We start from the raw sequence: 17,790 nt of genomic DNA, 5'->3' as shown, positions 1-17,790 counted from the left end.
GACAGAGGCCACACGGGGACAAGGGACCCCCCGGGACACGGGGGCACCAGGGGACAAGGGACAGCGGGGCCCTGGGATCTCGTGGCCCCCAGGGCAGGGGTGACACGGGGACACGGCCCCGTGACTCAGTGGCAGCTGATGACTCGCTGGTGGCTTTGCCACCCCCGGCCTGGTGTGACCCTGACACTTCCAGCCCGGCTGGGGACACGGCAGGGGCCGGGACCCCCAGGAAAGGGGAAAAGGGATGGGAGACAGGGAGAGAGGAACAGGGGGGACAAAGGGGACAGGGATGGGGGAACAAGGACACGCACGGGTGTCACTGGTGGTGTCACTCTGTGTCCCCTGCAGCGCTGGCCTGGCCCCTCCTGGTCCCTGCCCAGAGCCCCCCCTGCCCCCCAGCCCCGGGCAGATGTTTTGAGGTCCCCGAGGTGGGGGGCAGCACCGAGAGGCCAAATTTTCCTCAAAAAACCCATTTTTATTAAAACCCAGGAAGACACAGAGCCATGGGGGGGGAGCACCCCCAAATCCTGGGGGGAGCCAGGAGGGACCCAGGGCAGGGTCCCACCCCCAGCCCCCCCCAGAGCGCGTGGGGGCAGCACCCCAAGACCCCCCTGTAAGGTCTGGGACCCCCGGCACCCCCAGGGGGGTTTTGGGGTGCCAGGGGGGTGCTGGGGCAGCCTCAGCTCTCGAACCACTTTCCCCCCCGGGCCGTGGCAGGGGTGCTCCCCAAAATCTTCCTCTTGTACCTCTCCACCAGCTCCTGGAAGCGTGCCTCGGCCCCCCCGGGGCCCCCCCGGCGCCGCCGCTGGCCCTGGGGGACACAGCGGGGTCAGGGGGACCCCGAAACCCCGGGCTGGGGGGGGGGCAATTCCCACGGGAGACCCCAAATGCCTACCTGGGGAGGGGGCACCCGGAGCTTCTCCCGCCGCCGAGAGGCCTTGGGGGCTTTGGGGGGCTTGGGGGGCGGCTGAGCCTTCTTCCCCTTGTCCCGTTTCCTGGGGAAAAAAATGGGAATTGGGAAAAGGGGGAATTGAGGGAGAGACCCCAGGGTGCCCCGAGGGGCAGAGACCCCCAGGGAGGGGGAAAGGAAATGGGGAGCAAAAGGAGAAAGGTCTGGGGGAAAGAGGGGAGAAAAGAGTGGGAAAAGGGAGGGAATGGGGTGGGAAAAGGGATGGAGAAGGGAGGGAAAACAGGGAAGAAAAGGGGAAAAAGGGTGGGAAAGGAGAAGGAAAGGAAAGGGAAATGAGAGAGAAAAGGAGGGGGGAGGAAAAGGGGGAGAAATTAAAGAATGGCAGGTAGGAAAAGAGGAGGAAGGGGGGAAGGAGAGGAAAAGGGAAGGGTGGAAAAAGGGGACAAAAAATGGGGTAAAAGGAAAGGGAAGCGGGGAGAACACTGAGGGTGAAAGGGAGCAAAGCAGCACAAGGCCGGGGCACAGGGCCCCCTCACCTGATCTTGGGGCCGCGGTGCGAGGGCAGGGCCAGCACCTTGGTGCGGGGGGTGCCGGGAGCCCCCCTGAGCCCCGGGCCCTGCGTGCGGAACCCGGCCCAGGGGGCCCCGGGGGGCGGCCCCGGGGGGGGCTGGGGGCCCCCTGAGCCTGCGGGGGGCGCTGGCTGCGCCTTGGGGGGCGCTGGCTGTGACTTGGGGGGCGCTGGCTGCGCCTTGGGGGGCGCTGGCTGTGATTTGGGGGGCGCTGGCTGTGCCTTGGGGGGCGCTGGCTGTGATTTGGGGGGCGCTGGCTGTGCCTTGGGGGGCGCTGGCTGTGCCTTGGGGGGGTCCGGGGCTCCCTCGGGACCCGCTTCAGATCCTGCAGCTGCCTTGGCCTTGGCCTTGAGCTGTGGGGAAAGGGCGTCAGTGTGGGGCCAGTGTGGGGTCAGTGTGGGGTCAGTGTGGGGTCAGCACTGAAAGCCCCGGGGGGCACAGTGGTCAGAGGGCACAGGGTCAGAGGGCATAGGGGTCAGGGGGCACAGTGGTCAGGGGGCACAGGGTCAGGGGGCACAGGGTCAGGGGGCACAGGGGGCACAGGGTCAGGGTGTCCCTACCAGCCCCCGCTGGATCCTCTGCTCCCGCAGCCGCAGCTTCCGCCGGTCCTCGAGCGCAAACTCCACGATCGGGCGCTGGGGGGGCACGGTGGGCACCCCAAAATACCCCAGATACCCAAACACCACGGTGGGCACCCCAGAAATACCCCAAACACCATGGTGGGAACCCCAAAAATACCCCAAACACCATGGTGGGAACCCCAAATACCCCAAACACCACGGTGGACACCCCAAAACGCCCCAGAAACAGGGGGGACACCCACAAATACACCAAACACTGGGGGGGACACCTGCCAAGTACCCCAAACAGCAGGGGTGCATCCCAAAATGCCCCAGACACTGCAGAGCACCCTGAAATCCCCTCAAGTAGCCAGTGGGACACCCCAAAACCAAGAGGACATTTCTAAAGCTCCCAAAACTCTGTGGGGGACACCCCAACACCCCAAACTTGCAGAGGGCACCATGGAACCCCTCGAGCAATGGGGAGGTCCTGAGCAATGTCACGGAAACCCCATGACACCCCAACACAACGAGGGCACCCCGAAATCCATGGGGGGGCCCAGAAACCTCCCTAAAAACATCACAGGGTAACCCAGAACGCCCCAAAAACCGGGGGGCACCCAAAAACACCCAGGGGAACCCCCAGGGCATCCCAAAACCACCCGGGGGAACCCCAGGAAATGCCAGGGGCAGCTCTGGGGTCTGGAAACGGGGTCCCCTGAATTTGGGGTGCCCCCACTGACCTTGTGGGCCCCGAAGAGCTCGGGGTTGTTGTTGAGGCGCCGCAGGGCCCCCAGGGCCTCCTCGTGCTCCCCGAACTCCACGAAGGCGAACCCCAAAGATTTGCCCTGGCCCCGCAGCTCCCGCATCACCCGGCACTGGGGAAAGCACGGGGTCACCCCAAAACTCACCCTCTGTCACCCCAAAACCCACCCACAGCTCCTGCCATCACCTGGCACTGGGGATGGGATGGGGTCACCCCAAAAACACCCCCTGGGTCACCCCAAAACCCAGCCAGGGCACCCCCGGAGGGGCACGAAGGAACACAGAGGTACACAAGGGGGACACAAGGCAGGCACAAAGGGGACAGGGGGACATGGGGGGGGGACACAGGGGGGACACAGAGGGACATAAAGGGACCCAGGGGCACACAGGGGGACACAAGGGGACCCAGGAGGACACAGAGCAACACAGAGGGACCCAGAAGGACACAGAGGGACTGATGGGGATGGAGGAACACAGAGGGACATGAAGGGACACAAGGGGGACACAAGGACACAAAGGGACACAGAAGGACACAAGGGAGACACAAGGACATGTAGGGGGACATGGGGAGACACAGAGGGACCCAGAGTGACCCAGGGGGACACAGAGGGACCCACGGCGACCCAGGGTGACCCAGGGTGATGCGGAGGGACGCAGGGTAACCCAGGGGGACACAAAAGGACACAGAGTGACCCAGAGTGACCCGGGTGACCCAGGGTGACACAGAGTGACCCAGAGTGATCGGGGCCAGCACCTCGGTGATGCAGGGAGCAGCACCATTGTTGCTGCATGGGGTGGCACGCAGCAGGGTGCGCAGCCAGGCCGAGTCCAGCACCTTGGGGCCAGGGTGACCCAGGGGAAGCCAGGGGGACACAGAGGGACCCAGAGTGACCCAGAGTGACCCAGAGTGATCGGGGCCAGCACCTCCTTGATGCAGGGAGCAGCACCATTGGTGCCACGCAGGGTGGCTCGCAGCAGGGCGCGCAGCCGCGCCGAGTCCAGCGCCTTGGGCAGGTTGTGCAGGCACAGCCGCGTCCGCGACACGGCCACGTTGGGGTCCTGCAGCCGCCGCCGCTTCAGCTCCTCAAACTGGGGGGACACGGGGGGTCAGGGGCTGGGCACCAGGGGGGACACCCCCAAACACCCCCAAACACCCCCACAGATGCCCAAAGCCCCCCGAGGCCGCAGAGCCGCACTCACCCGCGCTCGCTTGGCCATGTCCGAGTCACTGACGCCCTCAGCAGCGCGCGAGCCCGGCCGGATGGCTGGGAATGGGGAAATGGGGGAGCTCAGGGCAATGGGGGGCTTGGGGGGGCTCAGGGCAATGGGGAAGCTTGAGAGATGGCTGGGATGGGAACTGGGGTAGGAAATGGAGTAGGGAACTGGGGGAGCTCAGGGGGAAGGGAGGAGCCTGGGGAGATGGATGGGATGGGAAACAGGGTCAGGGGATTGGGGTCACAGGGGCTTGGGGGGCTCAGGGGAATGGGGGAGCCTGGGCGGATGGCTGGGATGGGAATTGGGGTCACATGGGATTTGGGGGAATGGGGGAGCCTGGGCAGATGGCTGGGATGGGAACTGGGGTCAGGGGAACTGGGGTCACAGGGGTTTGGGGGGCTCAGGGGAATGGGGGAGCCTGGGGGGTGGGTGGGACTGGGGAAATGGGACAATTTTGGGAATTTGTGGGGTCAGGGGGTAATGGGAGAGCCTGGGCAGATGTTTGGGGCAGGGAATTAGTGTGTTCTGGGAGGGTCAGAGAAATGTGGTGGGGAAGAGAGGGGGGTCAGGGGGGTTTGGGAAGGGTTCGAGAAGCACTGGGGGTGCAGAGGGAATGGGGGGTGGGGGATTTGGGGAGCAAGGGGAAATTGGGGTTGGGGGTCCCCAGGAGAACGGGGAGGTTGAAAGGGGGGTCAGGGGGGCACGGTGGCCCCTGACTCACCCCCCTCCCGGGCCAGGTACAGGTTCCTGGTGCCTCCTCGGGGCCGGGCCGTCCCCGCTGGGAGCCCCCGGGCCTGCTCCTGGCTCAGGGCGGGGTCCACGCGCAGCAGCCGCCCCCCCAGGCGCAGCCCCCCGCCCTGGGACAGGGGGCATCAGACACTCCTGAACCTTCCTGATCCCCCCGAAACCCACAGCGTCCCCCAGAACCTCCCCAGAACTCCCCTAAACCCACAGCATCCCCCAAAACCTCCCCAGAACCCCCCTAAACCCACAGCGTCCCCCAGAACCCCCCGAAACCCCCAAAATCCCTCAAACTCTCCCAAAATCTCCCATCCCACCAAAACCCCAAACTGCCCCCAAACCCTGCTAGACCCTCCCCCAAACCCCTCCCAAACCCCTTCAGGACCCCTCAAACCCCCCCAGTCCCACCAAAGCCCTGGCCCAAACCCCCTCAGGATCCCCCAAACCCCCCCAGTCCCACCACAGCCCTGCCCCAAACCCCCAGACCCCTCTCCAAGCCCCTCCAGGCGCTGCCCGAGCCCCCCAGAGCCCTGACCCCCCTGCCCCCCCATCCCGGGGGTCTCTGTCACTGCAGGGTCCCCTCTGCCCCCCCAGGCCCCCCTCACCTCGGGCCCCTCCTGAGCAGCCTGGATGCATTTCTGGGCCCCCTCGGGGGTCTCAAACTTGGCAAAGGCAGAGCCTGGGGGGGCAGGGGGGGTCAGGGGGAGCCCCTGAGGGAGGGGGAGCCCCCAGGGTGGGAGCCAAGGCCAAACGTGGGACACCCCCAATGTGGGGGCACCCCAAACATGGGATAACCCCCCCATGGTGGGCACTGCCCATTGTGGAGACCCTCCCTCAAATGTGGGACAGACACCCCCAAATGTGGGACAGACACCCCCAAGTGTGGGACAGACACCCCAAAATGTGGGACAGACACCCCAAATGTGGGAAGGACACCCCAAAATGTGGGACAGACACCCCCAAGTGTGGGACAGACACCCCAAAATGTGGGACAGACACCCCAAATGTGGGAAGGACACCCCGAAATGTGGGACAGACACCCCCAAGTGTGGGACAGACACCCCCCAGATACCCCCCAGATACCCCAGGACCCTCTGGGACCCCTCCCAAAGATCCCCCCAGGACTCCCCCCCCACCTCTGGGGTGCAGCCCCCACCCAGATCCCCGCTCTTTGGGGGTGTCGGTGTGGGGGAGCAGCACCCCGTGCCCCCCCAGCCCCAGTGCCGGCTCTGGGGGTCCCCCAGCCCTGTGCCACCTTTTGGGGTGCCGGTGTGGGGGTGCAGCACCAGCCGCACGTAGCAGAGCCCCCCGAACTGCTCCAGGCTCTCCTGCAGCTCCTCCTCCTCGGTGTCGAACGAGAGGTTCCTGGGGGGACCCCGGGGCTCAGGGGGTGCCCAGGGGGTGCCCAGGGTGGGGGTCCCCCGCTCCCAGCCCCCTCACTCACCGGATGAACACGGTCCTGCCCTCGCCCACGTCCGACGGGCGCTGCCCGCGCCTGCGGGGGGGCTCCTCTGCAATGGGGGGGTTCAGGGCACCTGGGAGCCCCCCAGGGCACCCCCGGACACCTCTGGACACCCAGAGCACCCCCAGACACCCAGGAACCCCCCCCGGACACCCAGGGGCACCCCCGTACACCCAGAAATGTCCCCATCCCCTGCAAGACCCCTCAGATTGCCCTAAGCCCTCCCTCAAATCTCCCCAGACCCCTTAACCTCTCCACAAACCCCCCAAAAAAATCCCAGGAGCCCCCAGCCCATCCCAACCGCCCCAGGACCCCCCCCAGCCCATCCCAAACCCCCCAAAGTCCCCCGCCCATCCCAACCTCCCCCAGCCCATCCCAAACCCCCCCAGGACCCCCCCAGACCCCCCAGAACTCTCCCATCCCAGAAGCCCCCAGCCCCAGCCACGCCAGTACCCAACAAACCTTCCTCATCCTCATCCTCTTCATCCTCCTCGTCCTCATCCTCCTCATCCTCTTCTTTTTCCTCATCTTCCTCCTGCTCTTCCTCTTCTTCATCTTCTTCCTCCTCCTCATCTTCCTCTATCTTCTTTTTTTTCCTGGGCCCCAGCCCAGCTCTGAGCCCTGATCCCCTTTTTGGAGTCTTCCGGGGCACCTGTGCAGCCTCTTCTTCCTCCTCCTCCTCCTCCTCCTCTTCCTCTTCCTCTTCCTCCTCCTCTTCCTCCTCATCCTCCTCATCCTTTCCTTCATCATCCTCTTCTTCCTCTTTTTCCTTTTTTTTCTCCCCTTTCTCCTCTCCCTCTGTAGGAACAGGGGGTATGGGGGGGTCACAGTCACCCCTCGCCCCCCTCTGCCCCCCCAAATCCCCGGGGCCCTCAGCCCCTCACACGGGGTCTGGGGGGATTTGGGGTCTCACTGGGGGGGATTGGGGTCTCAGGGGGGTTTGGGAGCAGTTTTGGGGTCTCACCAGGCGGTTTTGGGGGTCCCTGTGTCCCCTGGTACTTGTCCTTGGCCACGGCCCAGTCCACGGCCAGGGGCCGCCCTGGGGGGCACGGGGGGGTCAGAGCCCCAAATTCCTGAGGGCCCGCTGTGCCCCACAGACCCCCCCTCTGTGTGCCCCTCCCCAGAGACCCCCGACGCCCCCAGGCTCCCCCAGCTCCCTCCCCTCGCCCCCCATTTCCCCCAAACCTCTGATCTCCCCTGTGTGGAGACCCCCAGCACCCCCAACTCCCAGAGACCCCTGCTGAACCCCAGGACCCCGACACTCAGACCTGACACCCACTGAGCCCCCCAGGATCCCCCAGAACCCCCAAACCTCTGATCTCCCCTGCATGGAGACCCCCAGCACCCCCAACTCCCAGGAACCCCGTGCTGAACCCCAGGACCCCCCAGCCCCCCCGAACCTCTGAGCTGGGCCCCGTTGAGCCCCCATTGAGCCCCCCCAGCCCCCCAGGACCCCCAAACCTTTGATCTGGGCCCCGTTGAGCCCCCGCAGGGCCGCAGCCGCCTCACGCAGGTTCCGGAGCTGGACGAAGGCGAAGCCCCTCGGGGTCCCGTCTGTAAGAGCCCCCCAGAGTGAGCCCCAGAGTGAGCCCCAGAGTGGGCCCAGGCCTGGGGGGGCACCCCGGGGGGCTCAGGGGCTCTGGGGGCTCACCAGGCTTGCGGGGCAGGTTCAGCTCCACCACGGGGCCAAAGGGGGTGAAGAGAGCCCGGAGCTCCTCCTCAGAGCACTGCGGGGACAGGGGGACAGGGGGGTCACTGCGGGGTCACTGTGGGTCAGGGGAGTTTGTGGGGACAGGGGGGTCACTGCAGAGACAGGGGGACAGGGGGGTCACTGCAGAGACAGGGGGGTCACTGCAGGGACAGGGGGACAGGGGGGTCACTGTGGGGACAGGGGGGTCACTGCGGGGTCACTGTGGGTCAGGGGGGTTTGTGGGGACAGGAGGGATAGGGGGGTCACTGCAGGGGCTGGGGGGTCACTGTGGGGTCAGGGGGGGTTTGTGGGAGCACTGCAGGGTCACTGCAGCGTCACTATGGGGTTTGTGGGGCCCTGGGGAGAGGGCAGCACTGGGGGGCTCTGGACATGAGGGCCATCAGGGGTTTGGGGGGCTTGGGGGCTTCAGGGGCTGCTGGGGAGGTGCCCTGGGAGGAATGGAGTCACTGGAGGGGTCTAGGGGGAACTGGGGGGGTCCTGGGGATGGGGGAGTGCTGGGAGGGTCCCTGGTGGGAGTCCATGGAGGGATGGGGGTCCCCAGGGAATGGGGGTCCCTTGGGAAGAGAGCAGTGCCTGGGGAGCCTGAGGGGCACTGGGGGGTCCCTGGGGGGTTGGGGGCCCTCAGGGGGCACTCGGGGGGTCCCAGGAGGTGCTGGGGGTCCCCCCTCACCTGGAAGCTGAGGTTGCGCAGGATCAGCCGTGCCTTGCGGGAGGGGCCCCGCGGTCTCTTGGCCCGGGGGGGTTCCGGGGGGGTCTCTCCCTGTTCCCCCCGCTCCCCCCGTGCCCCGGGGGTGTCCGTGCCCCTCCCGGGGGGCCGGGCCCGCGGCCGGGCGGGGCTCACGGGCAGGCGCCGCCCGCCCAGCTCGGGGGGCTCCCGCAGCGCCCGCGCCGCATCCTCGCTCAGAGAGAACGTCACGTACCCGAACCCGCGGCATTTCGGGGAGCCTGGGGGGGCCGGGGGCGCGTCAGGGACCCGACACCCCCGGCACGGCCCCCCCAGACCTGACTGGGACCCCCAAACCAGCCATGCCCCAGAGCCCTGCTGTGGAGGCAGCCGAGTCACCCCATGCTGCCCCCCAATTCCTGACCTCCCAAATTCCTGCCCCCCAATTCCTGCTCCGCAAATTCCTGACCTCCCAAATTCCCGCTCCCCAAATTCCCGCTCCCCCAAACTCCTGGCCCCCAAATTCCTGCACCCCCAAACTCCTGCTCCCCAAACTCCTGCCCCTCCAAATTCCTGCACCTCCAAATTCCCGCTCCCCAAATTCCTACCCTCCCAAATTCCCACTCCCCAATTTCCTGCTCCCCCAAATTCCCACTCCCCAAACTCCTGCTCCCCCAAATTCCTACTCCCCAGATTCCTGCCCCCCAGCCCCGGCCCCCCCTGTGCCCCCCAGCTCCAAATCCCAGTCCCAGCCCCCAGCTCAGACCCCAATCCCAAATGTCACCTCCCTTCCAAGACCCTGCTCCCATTCCTCCAGACCCCAGCCCCAAATCGCAATCCAAGCCCCCCCCGTTCCCCTCAGCCCCCCAAATTCCGGCCTCGGACCCCCCCAGCCCCCAGCCCCAAATCCCTCCATGCCCCCAGAGGCGGGCCCAGCCCCTCGGGCCCCTCAGCTCCCAAACTCCAGCCCCCAAAGCCCGCAGGGGCCTGCCCAGCCGCCAGACCCCATTTCCAGCCCCTGCAGGCCCCCCAGTCCCCGCTCCCAGCCCCAGAGCCCGCTCCCAGAGCGCCTTAGACCCCGCCAAACCCCGCTCCCCGCTGCCCCCCGCCCCCCCCGAGCGCGGACCCTTCTCAGTGACCACGAAGCAGCGGCGGATCGGCCCCAGGTGCCCGAAGAGCCGCTCCAGGAGCGCGGCGGTGGCTCCGGCGGGGAGGCCCCGCACCAGCACCGTGCGCGCCTCGGGCGCCGCCATCTTGGGCCGCGGGGCGTGCCGGGAGCGGGGCGGAGCGGCGCCCGGGGACGGGAGGGGGGGCTCAGGGCGCCCCCTGGCGGCACGGAGGACCGGGGGCACCCGGGGGCGGGGCGGGCTCAGGGACCCCGCAGCACAGCCCAGAGGGGTCCTGGGGAAACTCCGGGACCCCGCAGCACAGCCCAGAGGGGTACTGGGGGGCTCCGGGACCCCGAAGCACAGCCCAGAGTGGTCCTGGGGGGCTCCGGGACCCCGCAGCACGGCCCAGAGGGGTCCTGGGGGGCTCCGGGACCCCGCAGCACAGCCCAGAGGGGTACTGGGGGGGCTCAGGGGGTCCCACCCCGCGGGAAGGGGGTCGAGAAGCCCTTGGGGTACCGTTCCGGGGATGGGGGCGCGTTCGGGGGTCCCGTGTCGGAGCTGGGGGGTCAGAGGGTCCCGCCCCAGGTTTGGGGGTGCTCAGGGTTCGCCCGGGGGTGTCACACACATCCTTCGCACGTGGCACTTTATTGGGTACACGTGGGGGGGGACTGGGGGGGCCATGGGGGAGTTTGTGGGGCCCCAGGTCGTCACCAACATTTGGGGGTCTCGGGGGATTGGGGGCGCTTTGTTACCCGTATTAGGGGGGTCACAGGGACCTGAGGGGCGTCTGGGGGGTCCCCAGACTGGCACCAGCACTTGGGAGGCTCAAAGATATTGAGGGGGGGCGTTTCTTACCCGTATTTGGGGGCGGTCTCATGGAATTGGGGGTCCCCAGATTGGCACCAGCACTTAGGGGTCTCAAGGACTTGGGGGGCAGCTGGGGGGGGTCCCCAGATTGGCACCAGCGATTGGAGGGCTCGAGGCTCTGGGTGGGGCACTTCGTTACCCGTATTTGGGGGTCTCAAGGACTTGGGGGGAGGCTTGGGGGTCCCCAAGTCCTCATCAGCACCTGGGGGGCTCATTTGGGGCGGGCAGTTTGTCACCCTCTTCGGGGGGACTCGGGAACTTAGGAAGGGTCCCAGATTGTCACCAGCACTTGGAGGGGTCTCAGGGACATGGGGGAGGGCAGTTTGTTACCCGTATTTGGGGGTCTCTGGGACCTGGGGGGCATCTTGGGGGTCCCCAGGTTCTCATCAACACTTGGGGGGCTCTGGAGGACATGAGCGGGGGGGTATCCCCGGATTGTCACCCGTATTGGGGGGGGGGGTCTCAGGGGCCTGGGGAGTCCCCAGATTGTCACCAGCACTTGGGGGGCTCAGGAGTTTGGGGGTCCCGAGGCTGTCACCCTCGTTTGGGGGTCTCGGGGGGCTCAGGGGGTCCTGGGGGTCTCTGGCCGGGCTCTCCCCGCCGCTCCCTACAAATCAATGGTGTCGCTGCCGGGGCTGGGGCCGCCGCCGCCCGCGGGGGTCTCGGGGGGCGCCGGGCCGGGCCGGGGGCTCCCCTCAGCCCAGCTCTGCGACGGCCGCAGCGGGGGCGGCGCAGCCCGGGGGGGGCCCTGCGCGGGGGTCCCGGGGGTCGGCGCCCCCCGGGCCTGGGGGGCAGCGCCGGGATCCTCCCCCCGGGCCGGGCCCCCCCCGCAGGAGGCGGCGCGGGACAGCCCGGAGGGGCGGGGGGCGGTGGGGGGGCCGCGGGGGGCGGAGCTGCCGGCACCGGGGGCACCGGGGGTGACAGCTGTGCCAGGCCCCCGTGTCCCAGCTGTGCCAGAGGAGCTGGGCTCTGACGGGCCAGCTGTGCCAGGCGCTGCAGGGCCCTGCGTTCCAGAGGTTCCAGCTGTGCCAGCTGTGCCAGGGGTTCCAGGTGTGCCGCTGGTGGCGCCGGTGGCGCTGCTGGTGCTGGCGGTGCCCGGTGTCCCCGTCCCTGAGGTGCCGGCGGTGCCAATTCCCGGGGTCGCGGTTTTGCTGTCCCTGGTTGTGCCGGGGGTGCCGCGCTCTGTCCCGCCGGCTGTGCCAGCTGTGCCAGGTGTGCTGGCTGTGCCAGGTGTGCTGGGTGTGTTGGCTGGGCCGGCTTTGCCGGCTGTGCCAGGTTTGCTGGTTGCTGCAGTTGTGCCAGGTGTGGTGGCTGTGCCAGGTTTGCCAGCTGTGTCAGCCGTTCCAGGTGCTCCAGCTGTGCCAGGTTTGCCGGCTGTTCCAGATGCTCCAGCTGTGCCGGGTTTGCTAGCCGTGCCAGCTGTGCTAGGTGTGCCAGCTGTGCCAGGTGTGCCGGCTGTTCCAGATGCTCCAGCTGTGCCGGGTTTGCTAGCCGTGCCAGCTGTGCCAGGTTTGCTAGCCGTGCCAGCTGTGCCAGGCGTGTCAGCTGTGCCGCCTGTTCCAGGTGCTCCAGCTGCTCCAGCTGTTCCAGGTTTGCCAGCTGTTCCAGGTTTTCCACTTGTGTCAGGTGCTCCAGCTGTGCCAGCTTTGCCGGCCGTGCCAGCTTTGCCAGCCGTGCCATCCGCGCTCGCCCCCGCGGTGCCGGTGCCGCCCGCTGCCGCAGCCCCGGCTGTGCCGATGGCGCTCCCGGTGCCCTGCCCGGGAATGGCGGCGCTGCCGGCCCCCGGTAGGGCGGTGCTGCTGGTGCCGGTGCCCGCGGTGCTCCCGGAGCTGCCGCCCCCCGGTAGGGCGGTGCTGCTGGTGCCGGTGCTCGCGGTGCTCGCGGCGCTGCGGGCGCTGCCGGCGGCGCTGATGACGCTGATCTCGGTGCTCCCGGTGCTCCCGAGCACGCTGACCCCGTTGCTCTTGGTTTTCCCACCGTTCCCGGCGCTACCCGTGACACCGACGCCGGTGTTCCCGGCGTTGCCGATGAGGCCGATCCTGGCGCCCGCGGCGCCCCCGATGCCGCCGTTCCCGGCCCGGAACATTCCCGGCGCTCCCAGGGCCTCGTCGATGGAGCGGCGCAGGTCGATGGGGGACGGGGGCCGGTACCCGGCCGTGGGGTCCCCGTCCGCATCCAAGGGGGACTCGGGGGGCGCCCCCGCCTCCTCGCCCGTTCCCCGCCCGCCGCCGCCCTCGGGGGGCTCGGCGGGGCCGCCGGGGGGGGCGCGGCCGCTCGGGGGGGCGGCGAAGGCGAGCGCGGCCAGCGCCCCCCCCATGGCCAGCTCGGCCAGGCGCGCCCCCAGCTGCAGCCCCCACCAGGCCCAGGGCCCGGGCGCGGGGGTCGCGGCCCAGCCCCAGAACTGCAGCGCCCCGAAGAGCTGCAGCCCCGCGCTCAGCGCCGCCGCCGCCGCCCCCAGCCCTCGCAGGACCCCCGCCCACGCCCCCCCCGCCCCGCCGCGCTTGGCGCGCCCCCCGCCCGCCCCGCAGCGCCGCAGCCCCCGCAGCGCCAGCGCGGCCGCCAGCGCCGCGAACAGAGCGCGGGGCAGCAGCAGCAGCAGCGCCGGGGGCCCCCCCAGAGCCGCCAGCGCCCCCACGGCGCCCAGGACCCCCCCCAGGTGCAGCACCCCCAGTGCCAGCAGCAGCGGAGCGGGGCCGGCGGCGGGGGGCGCCAGCGCCAGCCCCCAGCCCAGGCACGGGAAGGGCAGCTCGAACAGCGCCCGGGCGGCGGGCGGCGGCAGGCGCCCCCCCAGCTCGTAGGGGTCGAAGAAGAGCGGGAAGGCGCGGGCGAAGGCGGACAGGGCCAGCAGCGCCCCCAGCAGCCGGGCCAGCCCCGGGCGGCGCCCCCCCAGCAGCAGCAGCGCCCCCAGCCCCCCCAGCAGCGCGAAGGCCGCCCCCGCCCCATAGACGTGCCCGGCCCAGGCCGCGCCCCACAGCGCCGCCGCCTCGGGCCAGGGGGTGCCCAGCGGCAGGAAGTGGGGCGGCCACGAGAAGGGGGGCGCGGGGGAGGCCCCGCCGGGGTCCGGCCCCCCCGAGCCGCAGGCGGAGCCGGGGGTGCAGGCGGAGGCGGCGGCGGGGGGCGGCGCGGCCCCCCGGGAGGGCTGGCGGCCGGGGGACAGCGCTGCGGGAGACGCGGGGCTCAGCGCGGGGAAACGGGGCTCCCACATCCCGCATCTCCCCGCGGATCCGGAGGGAGGCAGCCCACCCCCAAGCACCCACAAACTCCCAGATCTCCCCATTTCCCCGGGACCCTCAAACCAGAATCCACCCCCCACACTGCCTCCAAACCCGCCAGCCTCCAGTCCACAGCCTCCCCCCCAGACCCTGCATCCCCCGGGCCCCTCCAAACCCAGCACCCGCCCCGTTCCTTCCCGACACCCCCAAAGCCCAGGACCCCCCCCGTTTCCCTGCCCCCAGACACCCCCAAAGCCCAGGACCCTCCCACCCCCCAGAAACCCCCAGCTCCCAGACTCCCCCTCCTCCCAACCCCCCCAGGCGGCCCCCAAATCACACCCCCTCAAACCCCGGCCCCCTCAAATCCTGCACCCCCAAATCCCGCCCCCCCAAAGCCCGCCCCCCAAAGCCCGCCCCCCAAAGCCCCGCCCCCCCAAATCCCAGCCCCCAAATCCCCGCCTCCCAAATCCCGCCCCCCAAATTCCGCCCCTCAAACCCCGGCCTCCCAAATCCCGGCCCCCCCACATCCCAACCCCAAATCCCGGCCCCCCAAATCCCCCGCCCACAAATCCCAGCCCCCAAATCCCGCCCCCCATATCCCGGCTCCCCCAAATTCCAGCCCCCAAATCCCGCCCCCTAAATCCCGGCCTCCCAAATCCCAGCCCCCCCAAATCCCAGCCCCCAAATCCCGGCCCCCCCAAATCCCAGCCCCCAAATCCCGCCCCCCATATCCCGGCCCCCCAAATCCCGCCTCCCAAATCCCAGCCCCCCAAATCCCAGTCTCTCAAATCCCGCCCCCACCTGGCTCGGCGCCGCTCCCCGCCTCGTCCAGCTCCAGGGACGCGTTTCCCCCCTCAGCGCCGATCCTGGGGGGCCCCGTGGGGAACAGGAACCCTGGGGGGCACCGAGCTGTTGGTGTGGCTGTTGGGGGGCTCCTCAGCTTGGGGGGGCCCGGCGCGGCCCGGCACTCACCGGCGGCGCTCAGTCTCCCGGCCAGCTCCGAGAGGCTCGGCAGGAGCCGGGGGCGGCCGGGGGGGCCCCGCAGGAGGCTGGTGGGGGCCACGGCCGCCCCCGCGCCCCCCGGGGGGGGGTCCAGCCCCGCCGTCAGGTCGATGGCGATGTCCAGCTCCAGCTGCTTGTCCCGGGGCCGCCCCGGGCCGGGGGTCGTGGCCCCGCGGGCGGGGGCGCCCCCCCGGCCCGGCGCCTCCTCCGGGGGTCCCGCGGAGCCGGGCTCCTCGCCGGGCTCCGGCAGCGTGGGGGGCGCGGCGCTGCGCGGGGGGGGGGCCCGGGCTCCTGGGGGCGCCCGGGGGCGTGGGGGGCGCGGGGGGGCGCGGGCCCCCCTGGCTCCGCACCTTGATCTTGAAGTTGAGGCCGAGGTTGAGGGACAGCACGGGGGAGTCGCTGTGGGGCGCGGGGGGCGTCCCGGGGGGGGCGCTGGGCGGCGGGGGGGCGGCGGCCCGGGCCAGGCAGAGCAGCGCCAGCAGCAGCCGGGGGGCGGCCGCCCCCCCCGCGGGGCACAGCGGCGACATCGGAGCGGCTGCGGACAGGGGGACGGGGGCGTCACCTCCCGGCATCACAGAAACCCCCATGACAGCCCAGAACCCTTCCCCACATGGCACCCCAGAGCCCCCCATGACACCCCAGAGCCCCCCATGGCATCCCAGAGCCCCCCCATGGCATCCCAGAGCCCCCCATGGCACCCCCCGGTACCCAGGGAGCATTTGAGAGGGGACAGGGGCACCTGGGGGGAACAGGGACAGGAGCGGACAGGGGCACTTGGGGGGGACAGGAGCACCTGGGGACAGGGAGAGGATGTGACAGGCCAGGTGCACTCAAGGGTGGACACACGGGAACGCTCCAAGGGAGGGGACAGGAGCATCCGGGGGAGACACCGGGGCACCTGGGGACAGGAGCCCCTGGGGGGAGGAGAGGAGCAGCCCGAGGGGGAGCAGGGGTACCCCGAGTTTGGGACAGGAGCACCTGTGGGGACACAGAGCCCCCCCAGGGAAGGGGCGGGAGCGGCCCGGGCGCGGCGGTGGCACTCGGGGACGGGGGGCACGCGGGGGCGCGCGGCGGTGTCCCCTCCCCCGGAGCCTCCCCGCCCGCGCCAGGTCCCTAATCGGGGTGACAGGGGCTGTCGCCGCGGGCTGGCACCGCGCCCGTCAGGGCGGCGGCGGCGCGGGCACGACGGATGCGAAGTGACACGCGGGACACGCGGGGAGCCGCGGCCCCCGCACAGGACAGCGCGCACCGCGCCCCCGGCACTGCCACCCCCGCAAGGGACACCCCCGGCACTGCCACCCCCGGCACTGCCACCCCCACGCGGGACACCCGCGCACCCGCCACCCCCTGAGCCCCGCGGCAAGAAGGGGGTCCCCACGCCCCGCCCCACGCCGGTGTCACCCGTGGGTCACAACCGCGCTCCCCGCACGCCTGCCCCCCCCCCGCCCCCTCCCGCTGTTCCCACGCGTGTGACAGGGACATTGCCGGGGGGGGTACATGGGAACAGCCCGGGGTGGGCACCCCCCGCACCCCAGCTCGCACCCCCACCTGTGCCCCCCCACCTGTGCCGCCCCACCTGTGCCCCCCCACCTGTGCCGCCCCCCCTCCCCCGCTCCCACGCGCCCCCCCCGCCCCGCTCACCCCCCCGAGCCCCCCCCGGCGCGCCCCCCCCCCGCGCAGCCCCCCCCCCCTTTTCCCGCGCGTGGGTGCGTGTGCGCACGTGTGCGCGCGCGTGACGGCGCGTGCCAGCGCGTGTGCGTGGGACAGCGCGCGCGGAGGCGGCGCGGGGGGGGGCGCGGGGCTCGGCACCGCTTTGGGGGGGGGGGGGGGGCACCCCCGAACCCCCCCCGAACCCCCCCGAACCCCCGCAGCCCCGGGGCGCCCCCGCACCCGGCCCCCCCTCCCTGCAAACCCGGGGCCCCGAACCCCGGCACCCCCAAACCCGGCTCACCCCCTCCCCCCCCCGGCAGCCGGCACCTCGCGATCCGCGCCCCCCCTCACCGGGGACCCCAACCCCGGGCACGCCCCGCACCCCAAACCCGCACCCCCCCCCCCCCGAGCTCCCCCCAGCCGCACCCCCAGCCCCGCTCAGCAGCGCCCGGCGGGCCCCCCCGCTGCCCCGCAACCCGCGCACCCCAAACCCGGCACCCCAAACCCCCGCGCACCCCAAACCCGCTCCCCAAACCCCCGCGCACCCCAAACCCGCTCCCCAAACCCCCGCGCACCCCCAAAGCCACCCCCGCCCCCCCGCACCCACCGGCCTCGGCGGCGGCTCCAGCCCCGGCCCGGCCCCGGCGGCGGCAGCGGCGGGAGGGGCGGGCCGAGCCCCCCCCCACTCCTCCTCCTCCTCCTCCTCCTCCTCCTCCCACCCCCCGCGCCCCCCGGGCTCCCCCCGCCCCAGCCCCCGCCCCCCCCGCGGGCTCCGGGACCCGGCGGGGCCGCGCGGCCCGGCTGGAGCAGGGGGGGGACATTGGGGGGGTCCCACAGCCGGGGGGGGGGGGAGGTTTGAGGGGTCCCCGTCCTGCAGGGGGGAGTCATGGTGGGGTTCACACATTTGGGGGGGGTCTCACATTTTGAAGCGGTCCCACACTGGGGGGTCCCACACATGGGGGTCCCACACTGGGGGCATGTCCCACATCTGAAGGGGGTCCCACTTTTGGGGGGTCCTCCCACATTTGGGGTGTCCCCCCGTAGGGAAGGGGGTCCCACATTTGTTGAGGGGAATATCCTGCGTTTGGGGTTTGTCCCAAATTTGGAGGGGGGTGTCCCACAATTGAGGGGGGGTCTCATTTCTGGGAAGGTGCCACATTTGGGGTGCCCTGTTTGGGTGGCGCTACTTGTGGGGGGTCCCAGGTGTGTCCCAACCTTTGCCACCCGTGCCATGCGTGTGCCACCCATGCCCGTGCCATGTGTGTGCCACCACCCTGTGTCACAGCATGTGCCACCCGTGCCATGTGTGCCGCCACCCTGTGTCACGGCATGTGCCCTCCTGGTGCCACGTGT

The 17,790-nt window shown here is 70.6% G+C and overlaps 2 protein-coding genes across 3 annotated transcripts; both read right to left on the bottom strand.

Moving 5' to 3' along the window:
• Positions 1-454: 454 nt before the first annotated feature.
• On the bottom strand, positions 455-10,056 carry RBM28 (RNA binding motif protein 28). Of its 2 annotated transcripts, XM_071418455.1 has the most exons (18): positions 9,724-10,056; positions 8,604-8,878; positions 7,874-7,949; positions 7,684-7,776; positions 7,187-7,261; positions 6,685-7,020; positions 6,205-6,271; positions 6,016-6,125; positions 5,366-5,439; positions 4,741-4,876; positions 4,005-4,069; positions 3,729-3,893; positions 2,783-2,917; positions 2,040-2,114; positions 1,764-1,832; positions 1,447-1,658; positions 896-995; positions 455-811 (listed from the first exon to the last, which is right to left on the bottom strand). In XM_071418455.1, exons 1-18 carry the CDS (start codon positions 9,848-9,850, stop codon positions 680-682), a joined length of 2,322 nt encoding a protein of 773 aa, XP_071274556.1. In that variant the 5' UTR covers positions 9,851-10,056; the 3' UTR covers positions 455-679. The 2 variants fall into 2 exon arrangements, with proteins under 2 accessions (XP_071274556.1, XP_071274555.1); XM_071418454.1 differs by having other exon boundaries at positions 1,447-1,832; positions 9,724-10,055.
• Positions 10,057-10,335: 279 nt separating this feature from the next.
• Positions 10,336-17,685, bottom strand: LOC139585638 (collagen alpha-1(I) chain-like). Its single transcript, XM_071418461.1, has 7 exons — positions 17,625-17,685; positions 17,045-17,238; positions 14,758-15,322; positions 14,587-14,679; positions 12,119-13,732; positions 12,020-12,082; positions 10,336-11,893 (listed from the first exon to the last, which is right to left on the bottom strand). Exons 1-7 carry the CDS (start codon positions 17,683-17,685, stop codon positions 11,181-11,183), a joined length of 3,303 nt encoding a protein of 1,100 aa, XP_071274562.1. The 3' UTR covers positions 10,336-11,180.
• Between the last annotated feature and the right edge of the window lie 105 nt (positions 17,686-17,790).

Source organism: Agelaius tricolor, unplaced genomic scaffold, assembly GCF_023055355.1.
Source record: "Agelaius tricolor isolate 1412-34295 unplaced genomic scaffold, bAgeTri1.0.p SCAF_86, whole genome shotgun sequence".
Taxonomy (NCBI): Eukaryota; Metazoa; Chordata; class Aves; order Passeriformes; family Icteridae; genus Agelaius; species Agelaius tricolor.
The sequence above is the reverse complement of the archived record's forward strand: the minus strand, read 5'-3'. Positions and strand labels throughout refer to the sequence as shown.

Coding starts and splice junctions, on each gene's coding strand:
- RBM28 (XM_071418454.1), bottom strand. CDS start 9,850: ATGGCGGCGCCCGAGGCGCGCACGGTGCTGGTGCGGGGCCTCCCCGCC. Junction 6,126..6,204: donor GGCAGGACCGTGTTCATCCG/GTGAGTGAGGGG, acceptor GGGTCCCCCCAG/GAACCTCTCGTTCGACACCG. Junction 4,877..5,365: donor CTGCTCAGGAGGGGCCCGAG/GTGAGGGGGGCC, acceptor CCCCTGTCCCAG/GGCGGGGGGCTGCGCCTGGG.
- LOC139585638 (XM_071418461.1), bottom strand. CDS start 17,685: ATGGGTGGCACACGCATGGCACGGGTGGCAAAGGTTGGGACACACCTG. Junction 15,323..17,044: donor TGGAGCCGCCGCCGAGGCCG/GTGGGTGCGGGG, acceptor CCCTGTCCGCAG/CCGCTCCGATGTCGCCGCTG. Junction 11,894..12,019: donor ATCTGGAACAGCCGGCACAC/CTGGCACAGCTG, acceptor CAGCTGGCAAAC/CTGGCACAGCCACCACACCT.